This window comes from Phoxinus phoxinus, assembly GCF_949152265.1.
Source record: "Phoxinus phoxinus genome assembly, chromosome: 5".
In the NCBI taxonomy this organism is placed as follows: domain Eukaryota; kingdom Metazoa; phylum Chordata; class Actinopteri; order Cypriniformes; family Leuciscidae; genus Phoxinus; species Phoxinus phoxinus.
In genome coordinates this window covers 20,389,157-20,415,489 of record NC_136880.1, presented here as the reverse complement: position 1 = coordinate 20,415,489, position 26,333 = coordinate 20,389,157, and the positions used below count along the sequence as shown (strand labels likewise).

At 37.1% G+C, this 26,333-nt stretch overlaps 1 protein-coding gene across 1 annotated transcript; it reads right to left on the bottom strand.

Moving 5' to 3' along the window:
- Positions 1-415: 415 nt before the first annotated feature.
- ccdc18 (coiled-coil domain containing 18) lies at positions 416-25,963 on the bottom strand. Its single transcript, XM_079611935.1, has 28 exons — positions 25,808-25,963; positions 25,464-25,585; positions 24,616-24,772; positions 24,324-24,473; positions 21,512-21,621; positions 21,290-21,418; positions 21,038-21,134; positions 20,814-20,935; positions 19,563-19,851; positions 18,158-18,245; positions 17,826-18,043; positions 17,569-17,679; positions 17,349-17,480; positions 17,126-17,260; positions 16,220-16,297; positions 15,207-15,323; positions 14,919-15,086; positions 12,267-12,409; positions 9,871-10,034; positions 9,334-9,547; positions 7,259-7,358; positions 7,066-7,182; positions 6,917-6,985; positions 3,998-4,138; positions 2,936-3,073; positions 2,637-2,849; positions 1,439-1,913; positions 416-1,155 (listed from the first exon to the last, which is right to left on the bottom strand). The coding sequence occupies exons 2-28, from the start codon at positions 25,562-25,564 to the stop codon at positions 1,148-1,150; spliced, it is 3,984 nt and encodes a 1,327-aa protein (XP_079468061.1). The 5' UTR covers positions 25,565-25,585; positions 25,808-25,963; the 3' UTR covers positions 416-1,147.
- Positions 25,964-26,333: the final 370 nt, after the last annotated feature.

Genomic DNA, 26,333 nt, shown 5'->3' with positions numbered 1-26,333 from the left:
GTGTGTGTGGTTTCTGCTAAACACCACAGAAAGCTACAGTACGTGCAACAAGATCAATGTTTTATGCAGACAGAGGAACCAACTCGGTCCTCTCTATCTTTTAGATGCACCTCGTACAGCCATTTAAACAATGTCATTATTTATAAGATTACTAAATATAATGAAATGAGATATTGTGTGAGGTGTGAAGATAATAGCGTGACCAGACTGCTATAAATCACCAGTTTTTGACCACATCCTCTTCAAAGCTAACCAAAGTCTCCTGAATGTATGCAAATGTTGCCTTCACCAGCAAAATGCGAGAAGACAGAAGCGGCAATGCATTGCTAGTGTTCTCTTAGATACTTATTTTTTTACCATGCTTTTGCATATTTAACATTTGCAATATCAGCTGGGGATATCTGGTTTTAGTTTTGTACGTTTTATTTGCAAGCATTATTGATCATCTAGTTCTTGACATCTTTCTAAAATGAACAGAACTTGTTAGATCTTATCTGAGCAACAAATACATCTCCAGCACTCCTGACATTTACACACTCACTGGTTATTGTATCGTTAAACAATGGGCCTGTGTAAATACGCGCATGAGTGCACTGCACACACATGTAAATACACACACATGTATTATTAAAGGGCTGCGTGTCGTTATACAGCTGAGCTCATTTAAAAACGACCTCACTTCCTCTTGACACACTACAGCGGTCTAAGACTGAAACAAGAGGATTCAAAAAAAGATTGGGCGTTTAAGCATTAAGACAGTGAAGACTTTCGGAATATCAAAACATTTATTATAAAATCAATCATTCACATTAGAAATATTATAAATTAGCATTATAAAATCGAAAACTTCGTAACTAAAATATATATTCAGCTAAATACAAAAACACCACAGAAGGATACAGTCAAGTACAGAGTTGGGACAGGCGTGATCATGATACCGGAGAAGCTCAAAACTCATCCACATCTGAACTGAGGCTAATGCAACATTTAAGCTTCATACAAAATAAAGAATAATATAGTAGCTCAGGGCAAAATTAATGAATCCGCATGTTTCGGATGTTTGCGCAGATATTCTGTAAAGACTTCAGGACAATGAATTGTTGGTCTGTTCTCCTGTAAGGACAGATGCAGTATAGCGGCCCCCTCATTACGTTCCTGAAGGAAAAGTAGAAGATTGTCATGAAAAAAATGCACCTAGTCAAAGGTAGGTGTGTGAGGTGAAAAGTCATGACTTATCCAGACAAGATTGGTTACATGTCTGTGAATTTATTGTGAATTAATTGTCACTGCAGATGTGAACCGTAATGTTCATGCATATAATGAAAGTCAATGGGGTCCAAAACAACATTATACAGTGACAGAACTTTCATTTTTGGGTGAACCATCCAAATTTTAAATGTAAAAAACCCACATGCTTATATGCTGTAATGTTACTCGCCTGTATCGTGGATGCTGGTGTCACGGAGGGATTGTTGCTCTTGAAGTGCCAGAGTCTGGTTCACAAACCTCAGCATACCTGACAGAGACTCTAGGTCCGATTCCTCTGGGTCCAGCATGTACGTGAGTGGGTTAAAGGACATGTCTGTAGTGGAGGTGGCCTCATGGGTGCTTAGACCCTGCCAGCAGGCCTGGTCGGGGGAGGGGGGCGGGTGCAGTGCAGCCTGCACACTGGCTTTCAAACTGTCCGAAAGCTCCAGAGAGGCATCAGAGAAGGTGTTGTGCCAGGAGGAGAGGCTGGAACGTGCTGAAGAGATTTTGTGGCAGGGGGACGGGGAGCAGTGAAGAATCGAGTCTTTGAGAGGAGGAGAGAGTGGGGGAGGAGTGCTGGGTTTGTGACGAAGTGTGATATTGTGCAGCTCTGAGGCCCTTTCCAAGCTGGAGAGCTTGCCATGAAGACGCGTGATCTCAGACTCCTAAAAAAAACAAGAAGAGTTACTGAAATTCATACATAGCTCGGTTCCAAAACCTAGTGGGACGCCTACCTGTTATTTTGTTTGTTTTTTTGTCTTAATGGTTTTCGAAAATATTTTACAGTCAAATAAAATTAGTATAAAAAAAGGGATGAAAAAAAAAGACATACATAGTAGATATTCATTCTGTTTAATAGCCCTTGTTCTATTCCAGTTTATTGTCGTTTGAATGTTTATATTTCACCAACAAACAGTACGGTTATTAAAAAGCTGACTTGTTAAAAACTGCCTTATGTGTAATTCAAATGTTTTGTACAACTCAGTTTTAGCTATTTGAGTGTTGATTATTAAATAGGTTTAATTAATTGATTATAAATAATTTATTCTTGGTTTAAGGCTTCGGTTTTCGGCCAAGTGCATCCTGAATTTTCAGTTTCGACATATAATTTCATTTCGGTGCATCCCATAAACTGCAATTCCAAATCATGCAGGCCAAGTGCCGCATGTGCACATACTTCCTTACACTGTAACTATTGGTATGAATTGTTTATACAGGTAAAATGTTTGATTTGAGACTGGCCATCGATCCAGTTTGTTTCCCTGCCATCGGCCTGTGATGCTGGGATAGACCCGACATTGGACCAACAGTTTGGAGAATGGATGGATATGTAATATGAAAATGTTGTCTGTGGAGGTTTTGTAAACACCACACAGTGAGTCATGTACCTTGATAAGCAGGTTCTCATTAGCACTCTGCAGGAGCTGTTCTTTGCTGTGAAGCTCGGCGTGTAGGCGAGCAGAGGCAGCTCTGGCCTCCTCGAGCTGGTCCCGGGCCTGTTGCAGCCACTGGCTCAGCTGCTCCTGGGAGTATCTCAAGCTGCTGGAGATCTGATCCGACACCTTCAGCAGCTGCCCACGCGTCTGCTGCACATCTGAAAGCTGGGAGGCAAAGAGAGAGGGTCAGGTCCAGCAAACCAGCTCAACTGTCCTATGAGAATGAAGACGAACTTTCTGTTTCTCTGAACCTCTTTGTGATGCTCTTCTCTCTGCTGCTCAAGCTCCTGCTGCAGGGCAGTAATGGTGGCCTGGAGTCTGACCTCAGCCTGTGTGGAGCGCTTCTCCATCGCAGACATCTCATCTCGCAGTTGATGAACTTCACTCTCCTACAATAAACAACAACAACAAGCCGGTTAAAAACCACTGGGCCCTGAGAGAACTCTGAGAGACGTGTCATAAAAAAGGGAACTTTCACTTAATCTGCTCATCTAAACAATGTACTTTTTTAGACTGTGTCGCCAAGCCACAAATTGTGATGTTACACCATACACAACTATGTTCTCATAAAGTGCAAAGTCACATGCATATGCTCAAAAAAAGTGAGCAAATATGTAAATAACCAGCACAAAACATTAATTACACTGTGAATATTATATTTATCATGCGAGTTGTGAGGTTAAATAAAGCATTAAAAAACCCCAGAGGACTCTAATGTCAGTAGGAAACTTTTACAGACTCGTATTCTCTCACGGTTGCAGTTTCTCCTTCGGCTCACAAGGCGAGAACACATTTTTATCATTTCTTGGGTCGAGAAAGAGTTGAAGTATAATACATTTTCTTCTCCCCTACAGCGAAATATTTGCTCTGGTTGGATACACTTAAATCTGCAGTAAGGATGCTTTCCTGTTGAAAAGATGATAGAATATAGGCAAAGCTGTTTACATGCAGAGCGAAACTGAGGTAATGGGCAAAAATCTAGCTGTCGATCGGTTTATCCTAAAAAGCAGACAATAAAAGGAAATGGTTTTACAGGTCTACATGACAACATGCATTGTTGGCTTGTTAAGCATAATCAAATTAAGAACGTGCATGAAAACGAATGACAAAATAAACAGTGAGAGGTTAAAAAGAACATAAGATCAGGAAGTGCCTCCTCGTCGATGCAATTCCATCATTCCATCAATGCGAAAGTGCCCACAACCGGTTTAGAAATTGTACTGAAATTGTTCCACTTGCTTGGAAAACCCTAATGGTCACATCTCTGAATGGAAATTAACTTGAAATTAATTTAAACTTGCAGATGTTTTCACCTTATGACGTGCTTGCTGGGTGACTTGATCTATCTGTCTGTTCAGAGAGTCACAGCGTGTCTTCGCCCCCTGTAACTCCTGCACCGTCTTCTGGAGCTGCTCACGATACACACGCAGTTGCTGGCCATGCTCCACAGCACCCTGACACACACACACGATAAAAATTAGACTTAGAAGTCTTACTCATTAACCTTTCAGTGCTCTTTAGATCATTTAGCGTAAACAGACTTTGCATGCATTGGATTACTTTCAGAAAAAACAAGTGTTAGTTCTAGGATTGATAAAATTATTGTTTGTCAGAATGACATGGCGCCCATGATAAAATAAGATGAAATAACTCTTCTGATAAATCTTGTAAGAGTTGTTTAACATTGTTAGTGTTACACAACCAAGTTAGTATTGTTCAATTTCTGTATAGCAAGAGTTTAATGTTGTAACTTTGTTACTTCTGTTTATTTAACGTTTCATTATTCACATTTCCCCCCCACAGACTTGTGTGGCTCAGATGGACGGCACACCATAATACATGTTTTCAGAGGGTTCAATCTCCTTTAGGGAACTTAATATTGTGATACTACAGGTCAAATGGTCTTAAAATGGCACAACTGTATTACACTGGAGAGAATAACTTACATTATTAAGGGCAGGACAGTATTAATGATTTATGCTTATATCAGGGCTTTTAACATTTCTGTTAACATTCCTTCTGTAATCATTAATATTCTGGAAACGGTTTGATTACTTTATCCAAGAACTTGAATAAACAACCAAGTTAGTATTGTTTAATTCAAGAACTTAAACCTTGTAACTCGAGTCTTATGGGCCGTTCATACCAAGAACGATAACTATAAAGATAACTATATTAGCTTCCACACCAGCGGACGATATCGTTCTGTTTATTCTAAGCGTGTCTGTCACTTTAAATGCTCAAGCTCATTTCAGCAGGATGGATTCTGATTGGCTGTCAAGTTTTTTTTTATAGTTCATCAGCTGGAAAAAAAACTTTTGAAAGTGATTCCAACGATATCGTTTCTCTGTGTTGTTATCGTTATAGTTGTTGTGTGAACTCTGCCATTCTTTAATACTGAGATTGGTTTTTAGAACTATATCTTTATCGTTATCTTTATCGTTATCGTCCTTGGTGTGAACGGGCCATCAGTCTAGTATTTGCCGTCTAGTTGTAGTTAATACCGTGTGTGCATAGCACTTCATCTTTTGTAACACAAGAGTTTGGCCAAATGTATTGAACGACGGACCCCAAAAACTGAGGACCCGCATTGCTACAAAAAACTTTGCAACCTGTAAGATGATGAAAACATAAAGTGATGCACTTATTACTGCCTCAGATGTGGCTGTTGGATGCGCCAACGTCACGTTTGCATAGGCCGTACTCTGAACTCATGATAGGTTGAGAGCCAAATTAAAATATTAAACAGAACAATAAAATAACGTTATTAACCAGTTAATGGTAATTTCAAAGAAGCATTCTGTTCAGAACGATTAAACTTGCTTTAAAATGTAAAAAATTGGGTCGTTTCCGGTTTATGTTTTCATTCTTTGAACTGGTTCAGAGCCCTGGCTTTTATATTTGAAAATATGTATGTCCTAGCCATTGTATAACTACTTCTAGGCCCTTGAAATTTAATTTTGGATGCTGAGAAAAAGGGCAGGTTAGAGGATGGAAGGCAGTTAAAATATGTGTAAATTGTGTTCCTTGGAGATTTTCCTGTCATTTTTCATATTTTTTCAATATAATATGGTTAAAAAATATATATTGGACAATTGTTGCTGTGCCTTTATAATACAAAAACATTATTATAAAATGAGAAAAAATATCTAGCATAAAGGAAATAATGCTTATTAGATTCATTGTTTACATGGTAACAAATGTATTGACAATTAAGCATATTATCCCCCAGAATTATTATCATTAAAATAATGCATCTGGACATTTTTTTTGTGTGGTAATTCTCATAATGTCATTAGCCGCATTTCCATTACAGATTTGCACAAATATTTTGCGATATTTTCAAAATGCCGATAAAAAACTATTGCGAAATGACGGCGTTTCCATTAACCGATGTTATTCGACTGAAACATAGTGTTTTCCTCTCGTGATAAGTCATTACAATAATTATGCCAACAGATGTTGGTAGGTTTACATCCATCCAAGCCACTGCACTGGCCATTATTTTAAATGGAAGGAGACGTGTGTATGTTATCAAAGGAAAATCCCCTTATACTTGTGAGCGGGACATATGAGGAGTTTCTGGGTGTTTCTCCCTCATATCTGCTTCAAGCTCTTGATTGTGGCATTTCTTTGTGGTTTAGAGTCCAGTATTCCCATAATTCTTTTGTCTTTTATGAGTTTATGTGAAATTGTTGTGTTTCCATTGGGCATATTTTCAATTCGCAATTTTAATAGTATGGAAACGCGGCTATTGTAATTCTGTAATAGTATGTAGTAGAAAGAAAGTATTTTAAATAAGCATAAATGAATGGCAGCACACTACGTATTATATCATTTACATTTTAATTTAAATATATCACATGATGTATGATTATGATTTTTGCATTACAGTAATGAAAATTGGGGACGGAGGTGCTTATTCGTCATGAAAATCAAATTCAATGCCTTAATCTTATTTTTTATTTATATATTCGGGACAGTGCACATTAATTAACAATCCAACATTTCTGTACAGACTGTAAATGAGCCAGGTTATAGCATAAATGCAAATTTTCACCTGTAGTCCCGAGGCAGGAAGACAACCATCTTAAAACCAATGAGGTTTATTTTAGGATGTTTAAGCAAAAGGAAATGTTCAGATATTGATTTTGGGGTAAACAATTACCCAGACAGGATTTGTGAGATTTAACACTTTCCCTAAAACAATTCAAGCATGTGTCGTGCCGTACCCTCTCAATGTCCTCCTTAACCTGCAGCTGTGATTTCAGCATCTCCATCCTCTCCGTCAGGAACTGCATCTGTCCAGAGAGCAGCGGGACCTCATCAGTTCATTTCTGTCCATTAATAAACCTATCAATGGTCACTCTCAATGACTCACCTGCTGGTCTTTCTCGCTTAACTCATTCTGGCTCTTCTCCAGAGCTTCCTGTAAATACTCCACCTTCTTCTCCATCTCCAGCTTGTGCTCCTTAATGGCCACATCTAGCTGTCCCAACTCAAGAGAGAACAGTGCTTTAGTAGAGTGGAGACGTGGCTGTAAGGGATATTTTGCTCATGTTTGTGTGTGGTACCAGCTGCGCTCTCTGCTGTAGCTCCCCCTGTCTCTCTTTCAGAGCAGTGTCCAGATCCAGCACCTCATTGTTCCTCTCCTCCAGCTCCCTTTGACTCTCTCTGGAAACACATCCAATGATGTTTATTAAAACGATTATTATTTTTTCATTTATTTTTTGCATTATGATTAGAATAAAGTTAAAAGGCAAAAAAAAATTAAAAATTTGAAAAATTTCCTATCCCATATGCAAAGACTATAGCTATCACTATAAATATGCAAGTATCTGGCCAGACAGGACTCACTGTTCATTTGACTAATCACTGATGGGGAGATCGATTGACGGGGAGATCTGTATGTAAACCGTAATTTGATCAGTTGCTTTCAGTGTAGAAAACACCCTTCACTTTAAACTTGTGGCCAGTTAAGTCACATTACTAAAAGTATCGATGTGCAACGTGTTAATGAGGATTTTAATTTGTTCTATGAGGTAAAAAAAAGAAAGAAAAAAAGATGACGCTGCTGTGAATAAGGTCTATGTAAACTTTGACTGATTTGTTACTTCTGTGTTAGGTCTGTGTAAACAGTGTACGACGTGACTGAGCACGCATTTAGTTCTGTTTTCAGCCCAATATGTAACATGGGGAACATAGGACAATACTGTTCATAAACGTGAGACAATACACATTAACGTACAGGATCATATATGGTGTGAGTTGCAGGGATATTTTCTGTGCTTATTATGTGTAAAGTTTTATATTATTAAAGAAACCACTTTATGTTTGTAGATTTTGTGATGAGGCAGATGAGGTGTAGGTCTGGTGACTGTGGCACCTTTCAACAACATTAATATGCATGATGACAAATTCACAGTCACTACTGTTTTTCCTTCTATGGCTTGATTGAACATTTTTGGGATGGGGTCGAGTTGTGAATGTGTGTGTTATCACTGATCATTCTAAAACTGATGTCGTTCTGAATAACGGAATAAGTGTTTGAGTTTTCTTCCTCTGGTTTTTACAAACATATGCAGTCATGAGCAAAAAAAATAAATAAAAAAATCAAGAGCGTACACTACCGTTCAAAAGTATGGGGTCAGTACGATTTTATATGTTTTTGACAGGAGTCTCTTCTGCTCACCAAGGCTGAATTTATTTGATCAAAATACAGTAAAAACAGAAATATTGTAAAATATGTTTCTATATCTTCTATATAAGTTTTCCATTTCAATATATTTTAAAATATAATTTAATCCTGTAATGACAAAGCTGAATTTTCAGCATCATTACTCCAGTCTTCAGTGTCACATGATCCTTCAGAAATCATTCCAATTTGCTGCTTTCCTGCTCTAGAAACATTTCTGATTATTATCAATGTTGAAAACATTGTGGAAATAATGATAAATGTTTTTTCAGGATTCTCAAAAAAAAACTTTTTTGAAAACCAAAGTTTTGAATGGTAGTATATAAAATATAATTTTACAAAGATTCACATTTACAACACTTTTTACAAAGATTAAAGAAAAGCTAGAAAACTTGGTTAAATCTAAACCAATAAATTATGTTTATCACATTAGAATACATAAATAACACTGATTAGTAAAAACAAAACAATGAAATGTAAATGATAAAAATGCTCATATTTACAATTCAAATAATAGAATTAGACAATTAATATAACACCATATAGCACCATAATGTGGTTTGTATTTTTGTATTGAAAGTGCATGTTGGAAATTGGGTTTAGGAAATAAAAGGAACTGGAATGACTTTATACGTCTCTACTGAGACAGATTAAAAATGAATGTCCATCAGGAAGAATGAAAGAAAAGCCACCAAAACCGGATGTAACCAGCAGCAGGTATTTACAAGGAAATATTTGTCCTTGACCCCATATGGTATGCACAAAGTGGTATGAAGGTGATTAAAAAACTTTTAGAGATCCATAATAATCTATTTCAGAGGCATTCGAGCAACAACAGAAGTGCTCAATTTAGGTTGTCCTCAGCCAAACATGAGTAAGGGTGTAAGAAACCTCAGAGGTGCTCCGTATCCAGTGATTTCCCAGCAGCCAGAGCGAAGAGGTGGTGCAGCTCACCTGAGCTCAGCAGCCAGTTTATCAATGGCCGCTTGCCGCTGGTCTGACGTCAGCTGTGCGCGCTGGAGCACGTCTCTCAGCTCCTGCAGGTGGTCCAGGGTGTCTGTCAGCTCTCCACGCACCTCCTGCAACTGTCCTTCCATCAACTGCGCCCGCTGCAGAGAGTTCCTCCGGTCCGTCTCACTGCGGTGGAGCTTCTCTTCAAGGTCCATAACTGGGACACATAGGCAAGAAAACATAAGACTATTATTCAACTATTGTTCCAGTCATCTTCCTCAGAGTTGTATAGAGTAGAACAGAATACAATACAATATAATTATGGATGCCCCTCTGTGGGGTTCAAACAGCAAACTTAGGGTGAGCATTTCTCAAAGCGAGGTCTACAAAACCCCAGGTGTCCATTGAGGGTGTGTTGACATGTGGACCGTACAAAAGAGACCAATCACTTTTCCAAAGGCGCAGATGAACTCAAGCATACCCAACTCAAGAATAAAAGTTTATGCCCATTATTTGTTGTTGGTCACTAGAGCTGCATACCCATATCGCTCTTCTTATCCAGCATGCCTCTGGTCTCCTTGAGTGTCTCCTCCATCTGATTGAGCTGAGACGCTTTCGTGTTGCTGTCTCTCCTCAGACGCAACAGCTCCAGCTCCATGTCTGACAGCTCCACTCGACACTTGCTCATCTCTGAACTCAGCTGCCTGAAAAACACACACAGATTAACATGACCATCTTTTCCTCAGTGCTTTTACCACTGTCCAAATGCTGTCAGGACAAAACTGACCTTAGAAAGGACAGAGAATCAAGCAATGCAAATCCTAGTGTTCTAGTTTAGTGATCAGCCAATATGTGAAGGGCTTTCTTCCTCAGTGAAGATAGTTCACGGTTAGCAGTATATATAGAGGAGAAGTGCAGCAGGAGTGTCTATGGACACAAAGGCTCTGAAGCCATAGAGCAGTCATAAGATCATCTCAAGGGACACCCTCGGGACAAGACATGTCCTACTTCTGTGGTGCCTAGAAAAAGCAATATCCTAATCAAAATGTCTCTGGATGTATTCTCAGACGGCATTCCTGCACAGGATTGTCTTTAACTATTAGCATTTCTATAGAAGTAGGTGTCGCTGGATTGGATAAAGTTTACAAAGGTTATCAAGACGTTGACTTTTGTTCAGTGTTACAAATAATACAAATTGACGTCAACACATTTTGTAATCATTTCTTGGGTGTTATCTGTACAACCATACGAGAAGACTACCGTTTCACTATTTGAATGAGATTCCACTTTGTTGCACATCAGGATATTATTGTTGCATCACCAATTTTTACATGACATAAGCATAGGGCTGAAAAAATTATAATTTATTTTTTTTTTTTTATAAAATTTTTTTTATTAAAGTGTCTTGCACTTGCATGCCCAGCCCAAATAGGCTTAAAAGACACTAATGACATACAACAAAAATAATAATAGTTATATTGCAATTATTTAAACTATGTACATAGCTGACATATGCCTATGTCACACTCCATCACTGCTTCAGGTAGCCTATTAGAATACAGTTAAAATGCCACCAAAATCAAGATATTGAGACCAAAAAATGCCTTTGAATGAGAGTTTGTCTTTTATATTATATGAGCAATATCACATGAGCAAGAGTACTGTTTGTCCCTAATATCAGCATGATTACAAATGTGATCTTGTTTGTTCAACTGCGGAAAAGCAACAAATGAATATTAAGTGACTTACATTTTTGGGCCTGTTCATAATTTTTTTCGATTTAATATTGAAAGTAGAAAAATAAGAAAATGTATTAGTTTTTTCAACAAAAAAACGAGAATTCGGCTTGATTTTTTGTTTTTAGGTTCAGGGGTAGAAAATTGATAAACGGCTTTAATATTTGATTTCCACATGTGATTTCCCTTTCTGCTGATTGGTCAACTAAAGATCAACCCGTGCCACTTTCAGATCTTCCACAGTTCCGTGCAACAGAATAAAAGTAATCCGCTGCTAGACGGATTCTTAAAGGTTTTATTACAAATAATCTCTCTCTAATCAAACAACCGGATTAAGGAATGCTTAAATCGCACAAATCGCACTGGGAAGGGCCTAGAAAGCGTTTTTCTTCTTTATAGGCATGGGTTCGACAACTTACGTGCCAGATACATTTTAGCTGGTTATTTAAGAAATATTAAATAAAAATAATAATGTACCTCGCATCTGCACCCATTACCCATCAGCTTACTTCTTTGGCTGCCTACTTTATTTAGCTGTCCAACTATCAAAATCACAGACCTTTTTGACACAATTTTGTCTGTTTTTGCTCTATTTCACCGACAATAGTTCCAAACAAAGCCAGAGCAGAACCATTTTGCATCTCTGTTAAAACACATTGGCATCTCTGTTAAAATACTCATTGCCTCATTCATTAAAACAGTGATTTGTGCCACCTATTAGCATTTTCACTACATTTTAGAAATATATATATATATATATATATCATTTCATTTTTTATTTTAATTTTTCAATATTATTTTTAACCTCATAGCATTATTTATGCCATTGTAATGGCAGTGTAAATGCATACATGCCACCTCTGAGTATTAAACAGTCTGTGTAAATATATCTAAATGGCACGTCAATGAAGCTTATGTGCCACTTCTGCAGTGCAAATATGGATTGTGCTGATACTGATTTCATTTTATTGGCAACAGCCTATAGTGTCTCATTATTCGAACTAAATTTATTGAAAACATTTAAGAATTTGACAAAGGTTAATGCAAACATTGAAAAAAGTTAGAAAAGAACTGCATATATAAAAGGTCAAAATACAACTGGAAATCAATCTGCTGTGAACAAGAATATGAAAATCTTTGGGAGTCAGCTGCCCATGACAGGCCTAAACCAGGTAAAAGAAGGAAGAGAATTGGTCTCACGTTATGGAGCCGGAGAGCTCGGCAGCCTGCCTGCCCTTCTTCTGCACCTCCTGGGTGGCCTCCTCCACTTCTCTCTCCCTTCTCCTCAGAGCCTGAGACAAGGCAGTGCGCTCCTTCTCCAAATCTTGTTCCAGCTGGGACACCTGTGAGCGATCAGTAGAGGTTATCCCACTATCTGCACAGATGAGATGAGTCTTTCAAGCAGTAAGGTCATGAGATTATTTTCTAACATGTTTTTGCTTTTCTAACTTCAGCTGAATTCTAGTTAACCGAGCCATGGCCTGTGCCTGGGTAACAGTCCTGGGTTTGCACGGATAGAACAGCGTTTATAGTGGGGAAATGTATAATAATAGGGCAATTCTTCAATTACTGTGGCAAATAGTGTTACCATAATTTTAAACAGTTACAGTAAACTTTAAAAACCAATACATTTTCAAATGTTTGCATATTTGTACTCTGTGGATTGTTTTTTTTTAAACGTTCCCGCCATACCACAAAGAAGTAGATGTAAATGTAATTTTTAAAACAAATAAACTATATATATATATATATATATATATATATATATATATATATATATATATATATATATATTGTGAAGTACCATTTAATTAAATTGTTTAAAAATAAATAAACATTTTGTTATATTTTAAGACAAAGTTGTGTCCCCCTACTTCATGTCTGTGGTGTTACTGTTAACATAATTTAAGAAAAGAGGGAATTGTATTTGGACTATCCTGTGTAAAGGTCATTGCAGGTGGGGGTTGTTCGAAGGGGTGCATGGTCAGTTGATTCTCTCTTTTCCATTTTCATACATTTTGCTGACAGTTTTATGTGTCTGTGGTGTAACTCTACTAACTTACAGATTTTTACAAAAAGCTTTTGTAGATACAGTCTTATTAATATTTCTAAAATGTCCCCAGACATTGAAAACATCATGATGGCAGCCTCCATTTTAGAGAAGTCTAGATTTGTGCCAGTTTGTCTGTGGTGTTACCGTCTTTCATAGCAAAACCACAAGTCCACAATGTACAACCAGAAATGTTCCATTTTTATAAAAAATAATAATAGAATCTTCTATGGTGTTATATTACGTCTGTGGTCAAAATGCATCTGAAATTTCTTTATTTCAGAGCCATTTAATCTTTTAATTTAAAGTCGATTTGGCACCTTTATAATGTTTCTTCTAAAGGCTTAAAAAGACAATATCTAAATACTAGAAAGAAGCCATACCAAATGACAGTTTGCTAAATATGGATTAATTTTTTTATATATATATATATTATTTAATGTATTATAGATATAGATATATAATATATTGTTTAAAATTATACGACCTATGGTCTGTGAATGAGAAAAAGTTATTACATTTTGAGCTATATTTTTACATTTTATGTGATTATAAATGTTCAATGAATAGTTTAAATGAGACCAAAAACGTGTTTTAAAAAATGTAAATGGAGTCAACTTTGACTTTAAAGTTCAATTACTCGTTTGAAGGTTCAGTACAAACAGTTTTCTAATGGAAAACAAGCTTGCTTTGTGCTGGAGAAGAACAACCCTGAGGCACAGCTATACATATCTTCACACACATGAATGACTCCATTATTCATTGATCAGACATTAATTTAACAATCACACCGATCAGGAAAATGAATACTAAATATGCAAAAAGGATCAGACAGAAGTGAATAATATGTTTGATGTGGTGTGTGATCAGTTACTCCAATCAGATGTGATGGTATAGTTTCGTGTTTCTCACAGTAAACAGTGTCAGGCTATATGCGATGTCTGACCTAAATGTGAAGCCTATCAATGTGACCTAAATCTGAAGGTTTGTTGTTGTGTGTAATATCAAATAGCTCACTCTCTATTTATTTCCTATGCAAAATGCAAACCCAGATGTATGGATAGTCACACGTACTAATACAAACTTAAAACAAATCATTCAATAATTTAATAATAATAGATCAATAATTAATGATAAAATGAATTACTACCCACATTTTACAAAAAGCCTAATTCAAAAGAAGAAATTAATCTAAACTGGACCAAAGTCTGATATGTGATGCATTAGGGTTAGTCAGTTCTAAGTAAACAGCTATATTGAAAAGCAAAACTTTCTCAAGATAAGAGTGTATGTTTGCATACCTTATCAATACATTTCAATGACTTTTACAGTGGTTTGTGATTACAGGATAAAAATGTAAAAATCATTCTTGTTTAGACCAACGTATTAATTTATCATACAGACCAAACTGTGAACTAGTTCATTAAGAACTGAAAAAGAACAATTTGCACAAAAATTTGACTCTCCCCATATGTAGTTGATTAAATATTTCACAGGAGAGCATCATAGATATATATATTAATATATAAAAATATATAGTTTTGAAATATTGTATAAGAAATATTTACTACTGAGATTGCACTGACTTGACAAGTTGTCAAATTCTTCGCTGGGCTGTGATGTAAACAAAATGCTATTCGCTATTCTTTTAAAAGCGACAAGCTCTTAGATATGTCCTACCCAGACTTCTTGTTTCAATCAGATCTACATCAAAGCATCGAATAAAACTGCGCTCGAACCACATAAAAAATTCCCAGATATTTCCGGGTTTTCCACGGCCATGGGAACCCTGGTGTGTGTACCTGGCTCTGCAGCTGGCTCTGGCTCTCCTCCAGCTGTGCGATGCGTGACGTGCTCTCCTGCAGCATGGCGTGCTGGTTCTGCATGGAGTGCTGCAGCAGCAGGTTCTCCTCACTGGAGCTCTGATAAGCCACACATTTCCTTCTCAGCTCTTCCTGCAGCTGTGACAGCTGATAAACATGCATCATTAAGTCAAACATTCACCAACAAGTGTCACTCACTGACACTGTCATTCAAATAAGGTTCCCCAGGAGGTCAGGAAGAGGAAGTGCCCAGCTCACGGGACTGACCTCACTGTTCTTCAGCTCCAGCTGTCTCTCGTGATGTTTCTTCACCTCCTCCATCTGCTGGAGGTAAAGACTCAGCTCCTCTTTACAGGAGGACAGTTCTGTCTGCAGGCTCCTCACCTGGAAAGACCAAGACGGAAATGACCAGTGTCTTAACCATGTCTGACGCAGTAAAGCAACAAATCTCATTATAATGACTTTGGTCCTATAAAATCCTCCTTAACAGCTGCATGTTAAACATTAAGTTTATTACTTGTTGGCTGCCAGTGCCTGCTAGTGGCAGCATTTTGCTTTCATTGAAGACAGAATGAATACTTCACAGTTCACACAAGAAACTTGGGTAACACTTTACAATAAGGTTCTATTGATTATTTACTAACTAACATAAACTAACGATGAGTAATACATTTGTCACAGTATTTATTAATCGTTTTAAACATTGGTTAATACAAATACTATTCATTGTTAGTTTAATTGTTGACTCGGGTCCATTAAATAATATTAACAGATCCAATTGTTTATTTTAATTGTCAGCAAATGTTCATATTAACATTAATTAAGGTTAATAAATGCTTAAGAATTATTTTCCATTGTAATGTAGTATTTCCAAACTAATGTAGTAAACTAATGTTGACAAATGGAACCTTATTGTAAAGTGTTACTGCAAATTGTCATGGTGGTGAATACATCTTTTTACACCAGTGATTGTTAACCAACAGGCAGCCAGAGGGCTTACAATTATTAAATTATATAAATAAAATGTAATTAATCATAGTTAGTTTAATATTTCAACACTTCAGTTAATAATACATTTTGAAAACAAGTAGCTTGGTCAGAATTACAATAAAAATAGTAAAGGAAATATCTCTGAATATCATGTTGGAGAACGGGGGCCTTTGAGTGTAATACTTTGGGAACCACTGCTTTAGACAAAGCAATATAACAACAAACACCCTGTTCTGTTCATCATAGTGCTGAGCAGACAAGAAAAAATAAAAACAGTCAGTCAGTCTCACTTTTGAAGCAGAGTCAGCAGCTTGCTCTTCGACATTTCTGAGTGTCTCTTCACTGCATTTAGATTTTGCTTCAAAATCCTGTACAGGGAACAGAAACATACTAAGTAAGAGATTTACACAAACTTTATCATTGATAAAGTGATTCAGAGGAGTCCAAAATTCTGAGAAAAAAAAAATAAGCCTATATATTGTCTCTTTTACAGGCTATATGAATCAGATATAACATGATGCTATTTGAAAAGGTTATTGTTATATTGGTTGTAGTAGAATAGGTTAACATACGTTAATGTAAAAAAATAAAATAATTTGACCCAGTGCGTTATGATTGGCTAAACACCTTAAGAATATGTCAGAAATGTAATAATCACAACAACGCTATAATTCACTGCACTATGACTTCTTTCTTTGCATATGCTTTTGGGCGGGCATATGCATAGAATATTTCACATTGTGATGTAGACGTTTGTGGAAGTGATATCTGGACTTCGATCGAGGGGCAGGTCTGGATCAGTGTTCTCCATTTGTGGGAGACTTTGTAGCTTTGCAGATCGCATACATGCACAAAAATTATTTTTATTTTTTTCTCAAAAGAATCATATGGCCTCTTTAATATACCGGTAATTTTGTTTTCCATTGGAAATTAATGTGACGTGTAAAACCTGATGATCATGTGTTCCAGCATGATCTGAAAAAGAGTCAAAGAGCATCTTGCGCTTCACTGGAAGTAAGAACATCTGACTGTCTATACAAACAGTCACATGATCAATATCAAAAAATGACTGATTATTGACCAATGGTATAAAAAATCCATGTAAATAAAAAGAAATCTCAAATTTCAATGTGGTCTCAGACTTTTGAAGCCCACAGTACCAGCGGGATGAGTTTGCATGAAGGGTGAGATCTGACCTCAGTGAGCTGATCTATAATGATCTGTAGAAGGCCGGCTCTCTGCTGTGAATCCTGCTTCTCTGTGTGAAAATCAGTCACATTTTGCTCTAGCTCCTCAAGTTCAGTCTGTTTCTGAGCCAGAGACAACTGCAGCTGAAAAACACACACATCTTATTACAATCACAGGATTTACACACGCAGAAGTGCAATATAATTAATAAATGCAAAAATGCACACGTACCAACTCTATTCTATCCTCCAGTTCTTTGCATTTGTGTGAATGTGCATTCTTGATTTTCTCTGTAGTCTGCTGATATTCCCTCTGTTTCTTGTTCAAGACTGACTGGTAGTGTTGAATACTGCTGGCCTTTTCCTAATTTAACACAGGTACAGAGAACAGGATAGATTAGATCTTAAAAATCGCTGTTTGTTTTATGTGTAATATTGCATGTGTATGTTACCAGAAGGTCTTGTTCAAGCTGGCCGGTCTTCATTACAGTCTGTGAATAAGCAGCACTCTTCTCCTGCAACTGTTTCTCCAGGACAGTTATACGCGAACTCTTCTTTTTTAGCTAATAAACACAACTTTTGGTCAGTCAGTTAGACTAAGTTACCATACTTCTAGCATATTTAAAACGTGTGTGCAGCCAGCAAAGACAATGCAGTACCATGATGTTTTTCATGGTACCCGGCAGGATTCAACTGATGGGATGCTTACCTCTTTCTCTAAGGAGGTGGCCTGAGTAGCCTTGTCCAGGAGCTGGTTGTGGAGCTGCTGGTAGTGAGAGGATCTCTCTGTGATAGAGGTCTGGAGGGAGGAGATCTCCTCCTGGGCTCTTGTCAGTCTCTCCTGTAGCCCCTGAGCAGCACTGGCCTGCCGGGTCTTTTCCCTCTCAACCGTCTGAAGCACCGCCAACAGCTTCTGATAGCCCTCACCTACATGAACAGGGGAGAGGTTAAAGTACTAAAATACTACAAAAGAAGCATGGATAAGTGAAGGACAAGTCTCAGGAAGGCTGCAGTCTTCAGTACCGCGAGTTAGATGCTCACCAGGTTTGTGTTTGATGGATTCAGTGGTGCTTGTGTAAGACAGTGTGGACAGCAAACAAGGGTTCACACACAGCGCACCCTCTCGATTCTGAAACACAAGTCATTCCACAGTCAAGAAGATATTTAGAAGAATTTTTCAACTCTTTCTGTACATAAAAATAAAGTCAAAGGGGTCCAATTATGTTTTAGACCCTAATGACTTTCAATGTATGAACAACATTTTTTTCTTCATCATCTTCTCTAGTGTACCACAGAAGTAAGTCAGTCAGAGGTTTGGAACAACATAAGAGTGAGTAAATGACAGGATTTAAAGTTTTAGGGGAGCTATCCTTTTAAATGTGCACAATGACATTAAAATTGTAAAAGTAATCATTTTATTTAGAATGTTTGTGTTTGTGTGTATGTGGCCTGGTAAACCCTACATTACGGGGGACAAAATGTCCCCACATATAAATCATACTAAGGGTACGTTTAAATGACAAAGATGTGCTAAAAACTGATTATTTTTTTCTTTGTACAGATGACAACGTTATCAAAATTGACCCTGTTCACATGGATCTGTAAAAATGACTAATAACGCTGTATTATGACTACGCATCCGCACACATATGCATTCTTTTACTACTGTGCACTCGAGCTGAACGCACATGCCTATAGACACAAATTACATACACATTTTATTTTGTCTGATTTTCATTCTAAGGATGTTAATCTTGATAACACTAAATTTACCCAGAAGACAAAGTAATAATACAATCTCCACAAAGCCAGAAACATTCACTGTAATCTCAATTTTAGAATTCTCCTCTGATATAAAGTCCCGTTTTACTTCCTTTAAAAAAATAAAAAAGTCAAAACCTTTGAACACACAGGCTTTGAAAACACGTATCATTCTTGACTCTGTTGAAAGGAACCTTTAATGTTTCATGATGACAAAATGTTAGATTGTGTTCTTATAACCACTTGTGATGATGTCTGTATTCCCCCTCTTATTTCTTACTGTTAATATCTGTCTCCTTTCATTTGCAAAAAAAAGCCAATAGACTAAACACGCAATACGCATGTGCATACCGTTTTCACAGATTCACATTTTTGTAGTTTACACGGAGATGATAAGGGTGTCATTTTCAAAAACTTGCACTATGAAACCCGCTTTCAAAAGTTTGCGTTTTCAAGACACCGAATCGTGTTAATTAATGGCCAAAACACATAAAAGTCTTCCGTTTTTAGTTGAAAACAGTGTTGTGTAAACACAACTAAGTGATTTTTTTTTTAAATGCAGAAAATTTTCTGTGATGGGTAGGTTTAGGGGTAGAGTTAGTGTAAGGGGATAGAATATACAGTTAGCACAGTATAAAAATCATTATGTCTTATGAAAACACAGCATGTGTGTGTATTCCAGCACCTCTCTCAGATGTAATAAGTCCAGTACGTTCTCTAGGCTGGCCAGCTCGGCTCTGTCCTGTTCTCTCTCGCTGTGGGCCTGAGCCACCCTCTGCTCCTGACAGGCCGTGAGGAGCCGCAGGTCCTCGTTCTCTCTCTTCAGCCCCGCCACCTCCTGCAGCTGTGCCTCCTTCTCAGCCAGCTCCCTCTGCAGCTGTTTCAGCTGATCTGAGAACTGCTGAACCTGAGACTGCAGCTGCACGCGCTCGGCGGAGAGAGACTCGGAGCGACCGTGAACCTCCTTCAGCTCACTGATCAGAGAACAGAAACACCACAACTAACATGAGCAATTGACCTTTTCCAATCAGGCTAGAAGCTGATAACTCGTCAAGTGATTGGCTCTTTTGGAGATGTGTATCGTTGCAAAATCTACTGATTTTCCACATTAAATTGAATTAAGCATAAGTGAATTAAGCATAAATGCAACAAAATTGTAAAAAAAAATTAAAACAAAAAAGAAACAAATTCTAAATATATTCTCTGGAATAATAAAATGTCGACATTTTATTAAATGTTTTTCCAGGATGTAAAGATATTTATACTGGAAAACGAGACAAAAATAATTATGATGATAATATATCCATATAGATTTGACCTGAAATATTGATCTAAAAATGTGTGTGTCCATGTTGTCAATTACCTCTACATAATATACACTACTGTTTTATAAATCTGGGGTCAATACATGTCTTTTTTTATTGTTTTATTAAAGAAATTCATACTTTTATTCAGCAAGGACCAAAAGTGACAGCAAAAAACATTTATAATGTTACAAAGGAGTTCCAATTCAAATAAATTCTTTTGAACTTTATATTTCTCAAAAAAAAAAATCTTGGAAAATAAATTATCATGGTTCTCACAATATTAAGCAGCACAACTGTTTACAACATTAATAATAAGAAATGTTTCTTCAAATCAGCTAATTAGAATGATTTCTGAAGGATCATGTGACACTGAAGACTGAAGTACGATGCTGAAAATTCAGCTTTGCATCACAGGAATAAATTGAATTAAAAATATATTAAAATAAAAACATTTATTTTAAATTGTAATAATATTTCACAATCAAATAAATGCATCCTTGGTGAGTACACATTTAAAAAACCGACCCTAAACTTTTCAACTGTAGTGTGTATTATATTGACATTATATTAACCATCAGGATCTTCATAGCTCACAACAACACAGATCAGTTTAAGAAACCCTCTCTTACCAGATGTTGTGACGTAGACCCTCCTTCTCTCTCTCCAGCTCAGCACACTTCCTCTCCAGCTCCTCTCTCTCTCGGTCACACTCCATAAGACTGACCTTCAGCTGGCCCTCACTCTCCAACACCTTCAACAATGCAGAACATGCATGTCACATACATGCAACAGGAAAATAAGTAATATCTCTGAACACAGAATGATTTATATGAATCAGGTTTAGTCAGATTACCGTCCTGAGTTTTTCAGAAACATCATCTTTGTATTCTTTAAAGGTGACCGTGAGCTTCTCTGCATTTCGGAGCGCTTGGTTTCTCTGCTGCTCCGCACTTTGAAAGAGAATTTTCAGAGAATTTTAAGCTGCCGTGTTTCAAGAATCACAAAAAGACTTCTTGTACATTTGAGGTAATTCCAGCTTAAAGAGATTACTGCTCCCAAGATGAATTAGTCTGTGAAGTTTTCATTAGCATAACTAATCTCATACCGTTTCCCCAGACGCGTTCTTTCAGCCAACTCAGCTTTAACAACTCTCAGCTCATCTCTGAGCTTCTCCGCCAGCCTGCTACTCAGCATCACGGTCTGTTCGCTTTCTTCCAATTTCTGCTCTGCAGCCCTGAAGAAACAAGAATATGCTGCAGCAGATATCTAACAGAAAAAGCATCTGATTTTTCTAGGAAGCTAGAAGTGGTAGAATAGATGCACCTACTCTAAAGCTTTGGTTTGGGTGTTCAGTTCTGCTTCTAGACCAAGAATCTGCTCCTTCATGAAAGACACACTGGAGGTCCTGGCTCCCACAGAGGATCCCAACATACGGATCTATACAACAAACGTCAGTTAATAAAATAAACATAAGCTGCGAACAATGCTTGAAGAGATCAGAGAGAAACCAGAGATACCAGAGAGAGATCAGTTGTTTCACCGGAAGATCGAGTTAACTTATGAGACCAATGTATCTGACATTAGGGTGTTTAAAGCTTGTTACTAAGCATGTTGCTAGGGAGTTCAGTTTAAAGGGATAGTCCACCTAAAATTTTTAATTCTGTCATCATTTACTCACCCTCATTTAATTCCAAACCCGTAAGACTTTCGTTCATCCTCAGAACACAAATGATCTTTTTGATGAAATTTGAGTTTTCTGTCCCTCTATTAAAGGTTACGCAACTGACACTTTGACGTTTCAAAAGTTCATAAAGAGATCGTAAAACTAATCCATAGAATTGAGAAGTTTAGTGCAAATTTTCTAAATAATATAAACATTAATCAGTGAACATAAACAGAAGCTCAGCCGAACCTGCTTGACGCACGAGAATGAACCTCATTGGTTTTGGCTGAAGCTCAAACATGATGCGTAAAATGAGAATGAACCTCATTGGTTCTTGCAGAAGATTTGTTGATTGGTTCTCATTGGAACCAGTTGCGTAGTAGTAGTTGCATAACTGTCAATGGAGAGGGACAGAAAACTCAGATTTTATCAAAAAATATCTTCATTTGTACAATACTTCATTTGTGTTCCGAAGATGAACGAAAGTCTTACAGGTTTGGAACGACATGAGGGTGAGTAATTAATGAAAGAATTTTCTTTTTTGGGTGAACTATCCCTTAAAGGTTAACCACTGTGACTTAATCAGTGAGTCATCAACAAACCATTCAGACCCATTTTGTGAAATTATTGTAAATTATTGTAAAAATTATTCTTTAATGAATCAGACTTCACTACTTCTCATAAGTACGTGCCAAGGAACCCGACCTCAAACTCTGAACCCGACCCCGAGGTCCACTTTCCTGCAAAGTTTAGCTCTAAATCTAATCAAACACACTAGAACTTGAAGTGGTTCTGCACAGACTGATCGATACATGACATCAAAGAGCCATCTGCTCTCTAATCACTCTCAAGGTTCTTTTATCTCACACACCGATCGCTCTGCGCAGCACTGTCAAGTAAAACATGCCTATTATCTTCAAGAACACTAGAAAGCTACAGGAAGGTGATGTTGGAGCTAAGCTCTAAAGGAAAGTGGAGTTCGGGGGCCAAATTACCCAGCCCTGGCTAAGGTGGATGACTGGATGTCTAGATCAGGGGTCTCCAATCCTGCTCCTGGTGGGCCACTGTCCTGCAGATTTGAGCTACAACCCCAATTAAACATACCTGAACCAGCTACTCAAGATTTTACAGGGCATACTATAAACTTCCTGGGCTGCATTTCCCAAAAGCATTGTAAGCCTAAGTAGATCGTAGAACCATTGGCACCAATGGTCTCTACGATAAACTTAGCTCACGATGCTTCTGGGAAACGCAGCCCAGGAAAGTGTGTTGAGGAAAGTAAACTCAGCAGGACAGTGGCCCTCCAGGACCGAGTTTCTTTGGACACCCCTGCTCTAGATTTTCAAGTTTCGGTCAGTTTTCAACAAAAAATTATCAAATGGCTTCAGAAGACTTTTGAAATATAATCCACAAATTGTATGGATTACTACAATCTTTTGTACTTAAAGTTTGTTCAAATCTCTTAACCCAAGTATGAGCAATAATAATAGTGATGCTTTATTTAGTAAACACCTAGCCTATAATTCACTGTAAATAAATTATGTCGACTTATGTATTATCAATACACTGTAAAAAGTTTGGGTCAGTAAGAAATTAATACTTTTATTCAGCAAGGACAAATTAATGTTACAAAAGATTTATATTCCAAATCCTATTCTTTTGAACTTTCTATTCATCAAAGAATCCTGAAGATTTTTAATTAGTGATGTGCCCGAAGCCTAAATCTGGATTCGGAAAAGCACTGAAAAACGAATAACACATTCTACGGAGCCCCTAAATGGACATGGTTAGGCTTGCTGCGAAAGTCGGTTACATTACAGCAAATCAGATTTCATTTATCATGTGAAGAGAGTAAGGCGAGATGACTGAAAAGACGATGTCGTAAGATTTGGTGTGCAACTTTTTATATAGTAAAATGTGTGGTCACTGCTCCCTATACACAGAGTACGCATGATCGCACATTCAAAAGCGATTTCAATACCCCGGATATTGAAACGCGGCTCCCTGATGCCCGCAAATTATATACAATGTCATTATCCAACTATATAATTGTGGGAGAACACAAAAGCATTGATTTTTTTTTCTCATATTTTTTGTATATGTCTCTTTAGGAGCTCCATAGAATTTATTTTCCAAACAGTATTTTCTTGAGCACAAAATCAGCATATTAGAATGAGTTCTGAAGAATCAATTACTTACAAGACTTGAGTAATGACGCTGAAAATTCAGCTCTGCCATCACAGCAATAAATTACATTTTACAATATATTAAAATAGAAAATGATATTTCACAATATTACTGTTTTTACAGTATTTTTAATCCAATAAATGCAGCCTTGGTGAGCAAAAGCGACTTCTTTCGAATTTTTTTTTTTAAATCTTACCGACCCCAAACTTTTGAACAGTAGTGTACCTCTCACATAACTCAACACAGTACCACAAACACTAATAACCAATCGCTATGTGAAGAGCATTACCTTGGACCTTGAGCTGGCTAACTCAAGCTGAGCAGCTTCAATGTCACTGATGAGCTGCCTGTTCTCCATGACCAGAGAAGTGTTCTCCTGCCTGACGGTGTTGAGCTTCCTCCTGAGAACAGACGTCTCCGCCTCCATGTCTCTGTCTGACTACAGATAAACACAAAAACACATGTCAAATAAGACAATTTTTTTTTTAATTTGTAGGTTTTCGGGTCTATTTTAAGATCAAGCATATAAAAGGGGACAATACTTCAGTCAGTCCATTTATCTGCTGCATCTTGTGTCTTACCCTGCAGTCACAGGTAGATATACGTGCACATGCCCTCTGCTCTGGGTGTAAATATACTGGATCAGGCTTCTGAAGGTCTTCTAATGTAAGACGACCTGGGAATCCATCCACGAAACTCCTGTTATTATCCTCACCAACGATGTCATTTCCTGATCGACTGAAATGAGTGAAATGCTAACAATACAACGACAAGTGCAATAATACTTAGCAGTAGTGCTGTAGCAAAAACATTATTAATATTAAAATATGTAAATATTTAAGTATCAAAACAAACAACATTTTAAATTATGTGGTCCAAGGCAACATAGCAAATAAAAAAAGAAATTTTCTGTGGATAATTTATAATTAATCTCTTAACAAATGATATAAATAACTTTTTACAATTTGTTAAGAGGTTTACAAACAAAAAAAGCTTGTTTTGTATTACAATACAAAAATGTTTGATGATTATGCTATTATTTCCTTAATATATCTTTCATTAGTGTGCTTACTCAGACTCATATGCTCCAAGTTGTCAGTAAAAAGAAATCAGTATTAACTTAATAATGATTTCTTTCTTACAACTTGGAGCATATGAGTCTGAGTAAGCACACTAATGAAAGATATACTACTGGAGATTTAATTGTATGCATGTATATAATATGTATATCCTTTATGCATTCATATGCAAGTTACTGTTCAGTACTTGAGTTTGTAAATTGAAAATGTTCACACAAACACACAGGCAACATGGCAAAGAGAATCTCAGAATCATATCTCCAGTTTTAATCATATCTGAAAGATCTATCATCATGCAAACCGCACAATCCATTTCAACAACAACATCTCTCAAGAGAAAAATGCCTTACCTTAGTTGCTCCCCCACTGACTGTAGGTTTTTCTCAGTCAATCGCAACTGATTCCTTAAGGAGAAAACATCCTCAACCAACCCCCTGTTGTCTTTGAACATTGGTGATTGTTATGAAGCACACTGTAAATAAATGTTATTATCCATGTTTAAATGGACTCAACTGAAAACAACACTGCACTCGCACATCTGTTGTTGCTTTAAACTCAAGTGATTTGACTTCATTTCATGTATTCAACAGGTTGTCAATGAGCAGACGGTCACTCTATTATCCATTTCTGCTCTCCGCTGCTTTCAGGCGGGCTAACTGACAAAGCATTTCTATACCAATGAACAACTGCTTACCAGCATCTTCAAAACAGCAGTTTTGTGCAGAAGAAACACCTTATTTTCCAGTAGATTTAGCTTAGCATTCACTGTAGCGACATCCAAACACAAGGCGCGTCAGTTGATTGGCTGAGACGAAAAACCGTCTTCACCGTAGTGACGTAATGCTCACGTGGTAAGGCCGCGAATCTTAGCGCGAATATAACGTTATACAGCGGTAAAGTTGTTCTGTTGCTCGGTTTTCGTCCTGTTATCATTTACATTGGACTGTATGTTGGTTAACAACAACAGTTTTTGCTGTTTGTTAGGGTTAAAGTTTGGCAAAATATCTGGTTGTTTTAATATAAACAAATCTCAATTCAGTCACCGTTATATCTTGTTATATTGTAGCATATAAATTAGCTGGGCCATAAGATGTTAATTGCATGTTTATAATTTTAAATAAATTATTGGTAGTGTCAATATGCACACAGTAAATAAACGTTCAAATAAATTAGTTAAATAAATACTTAAATTATTTCTGTAATTTGTGTCAAAATAGTTA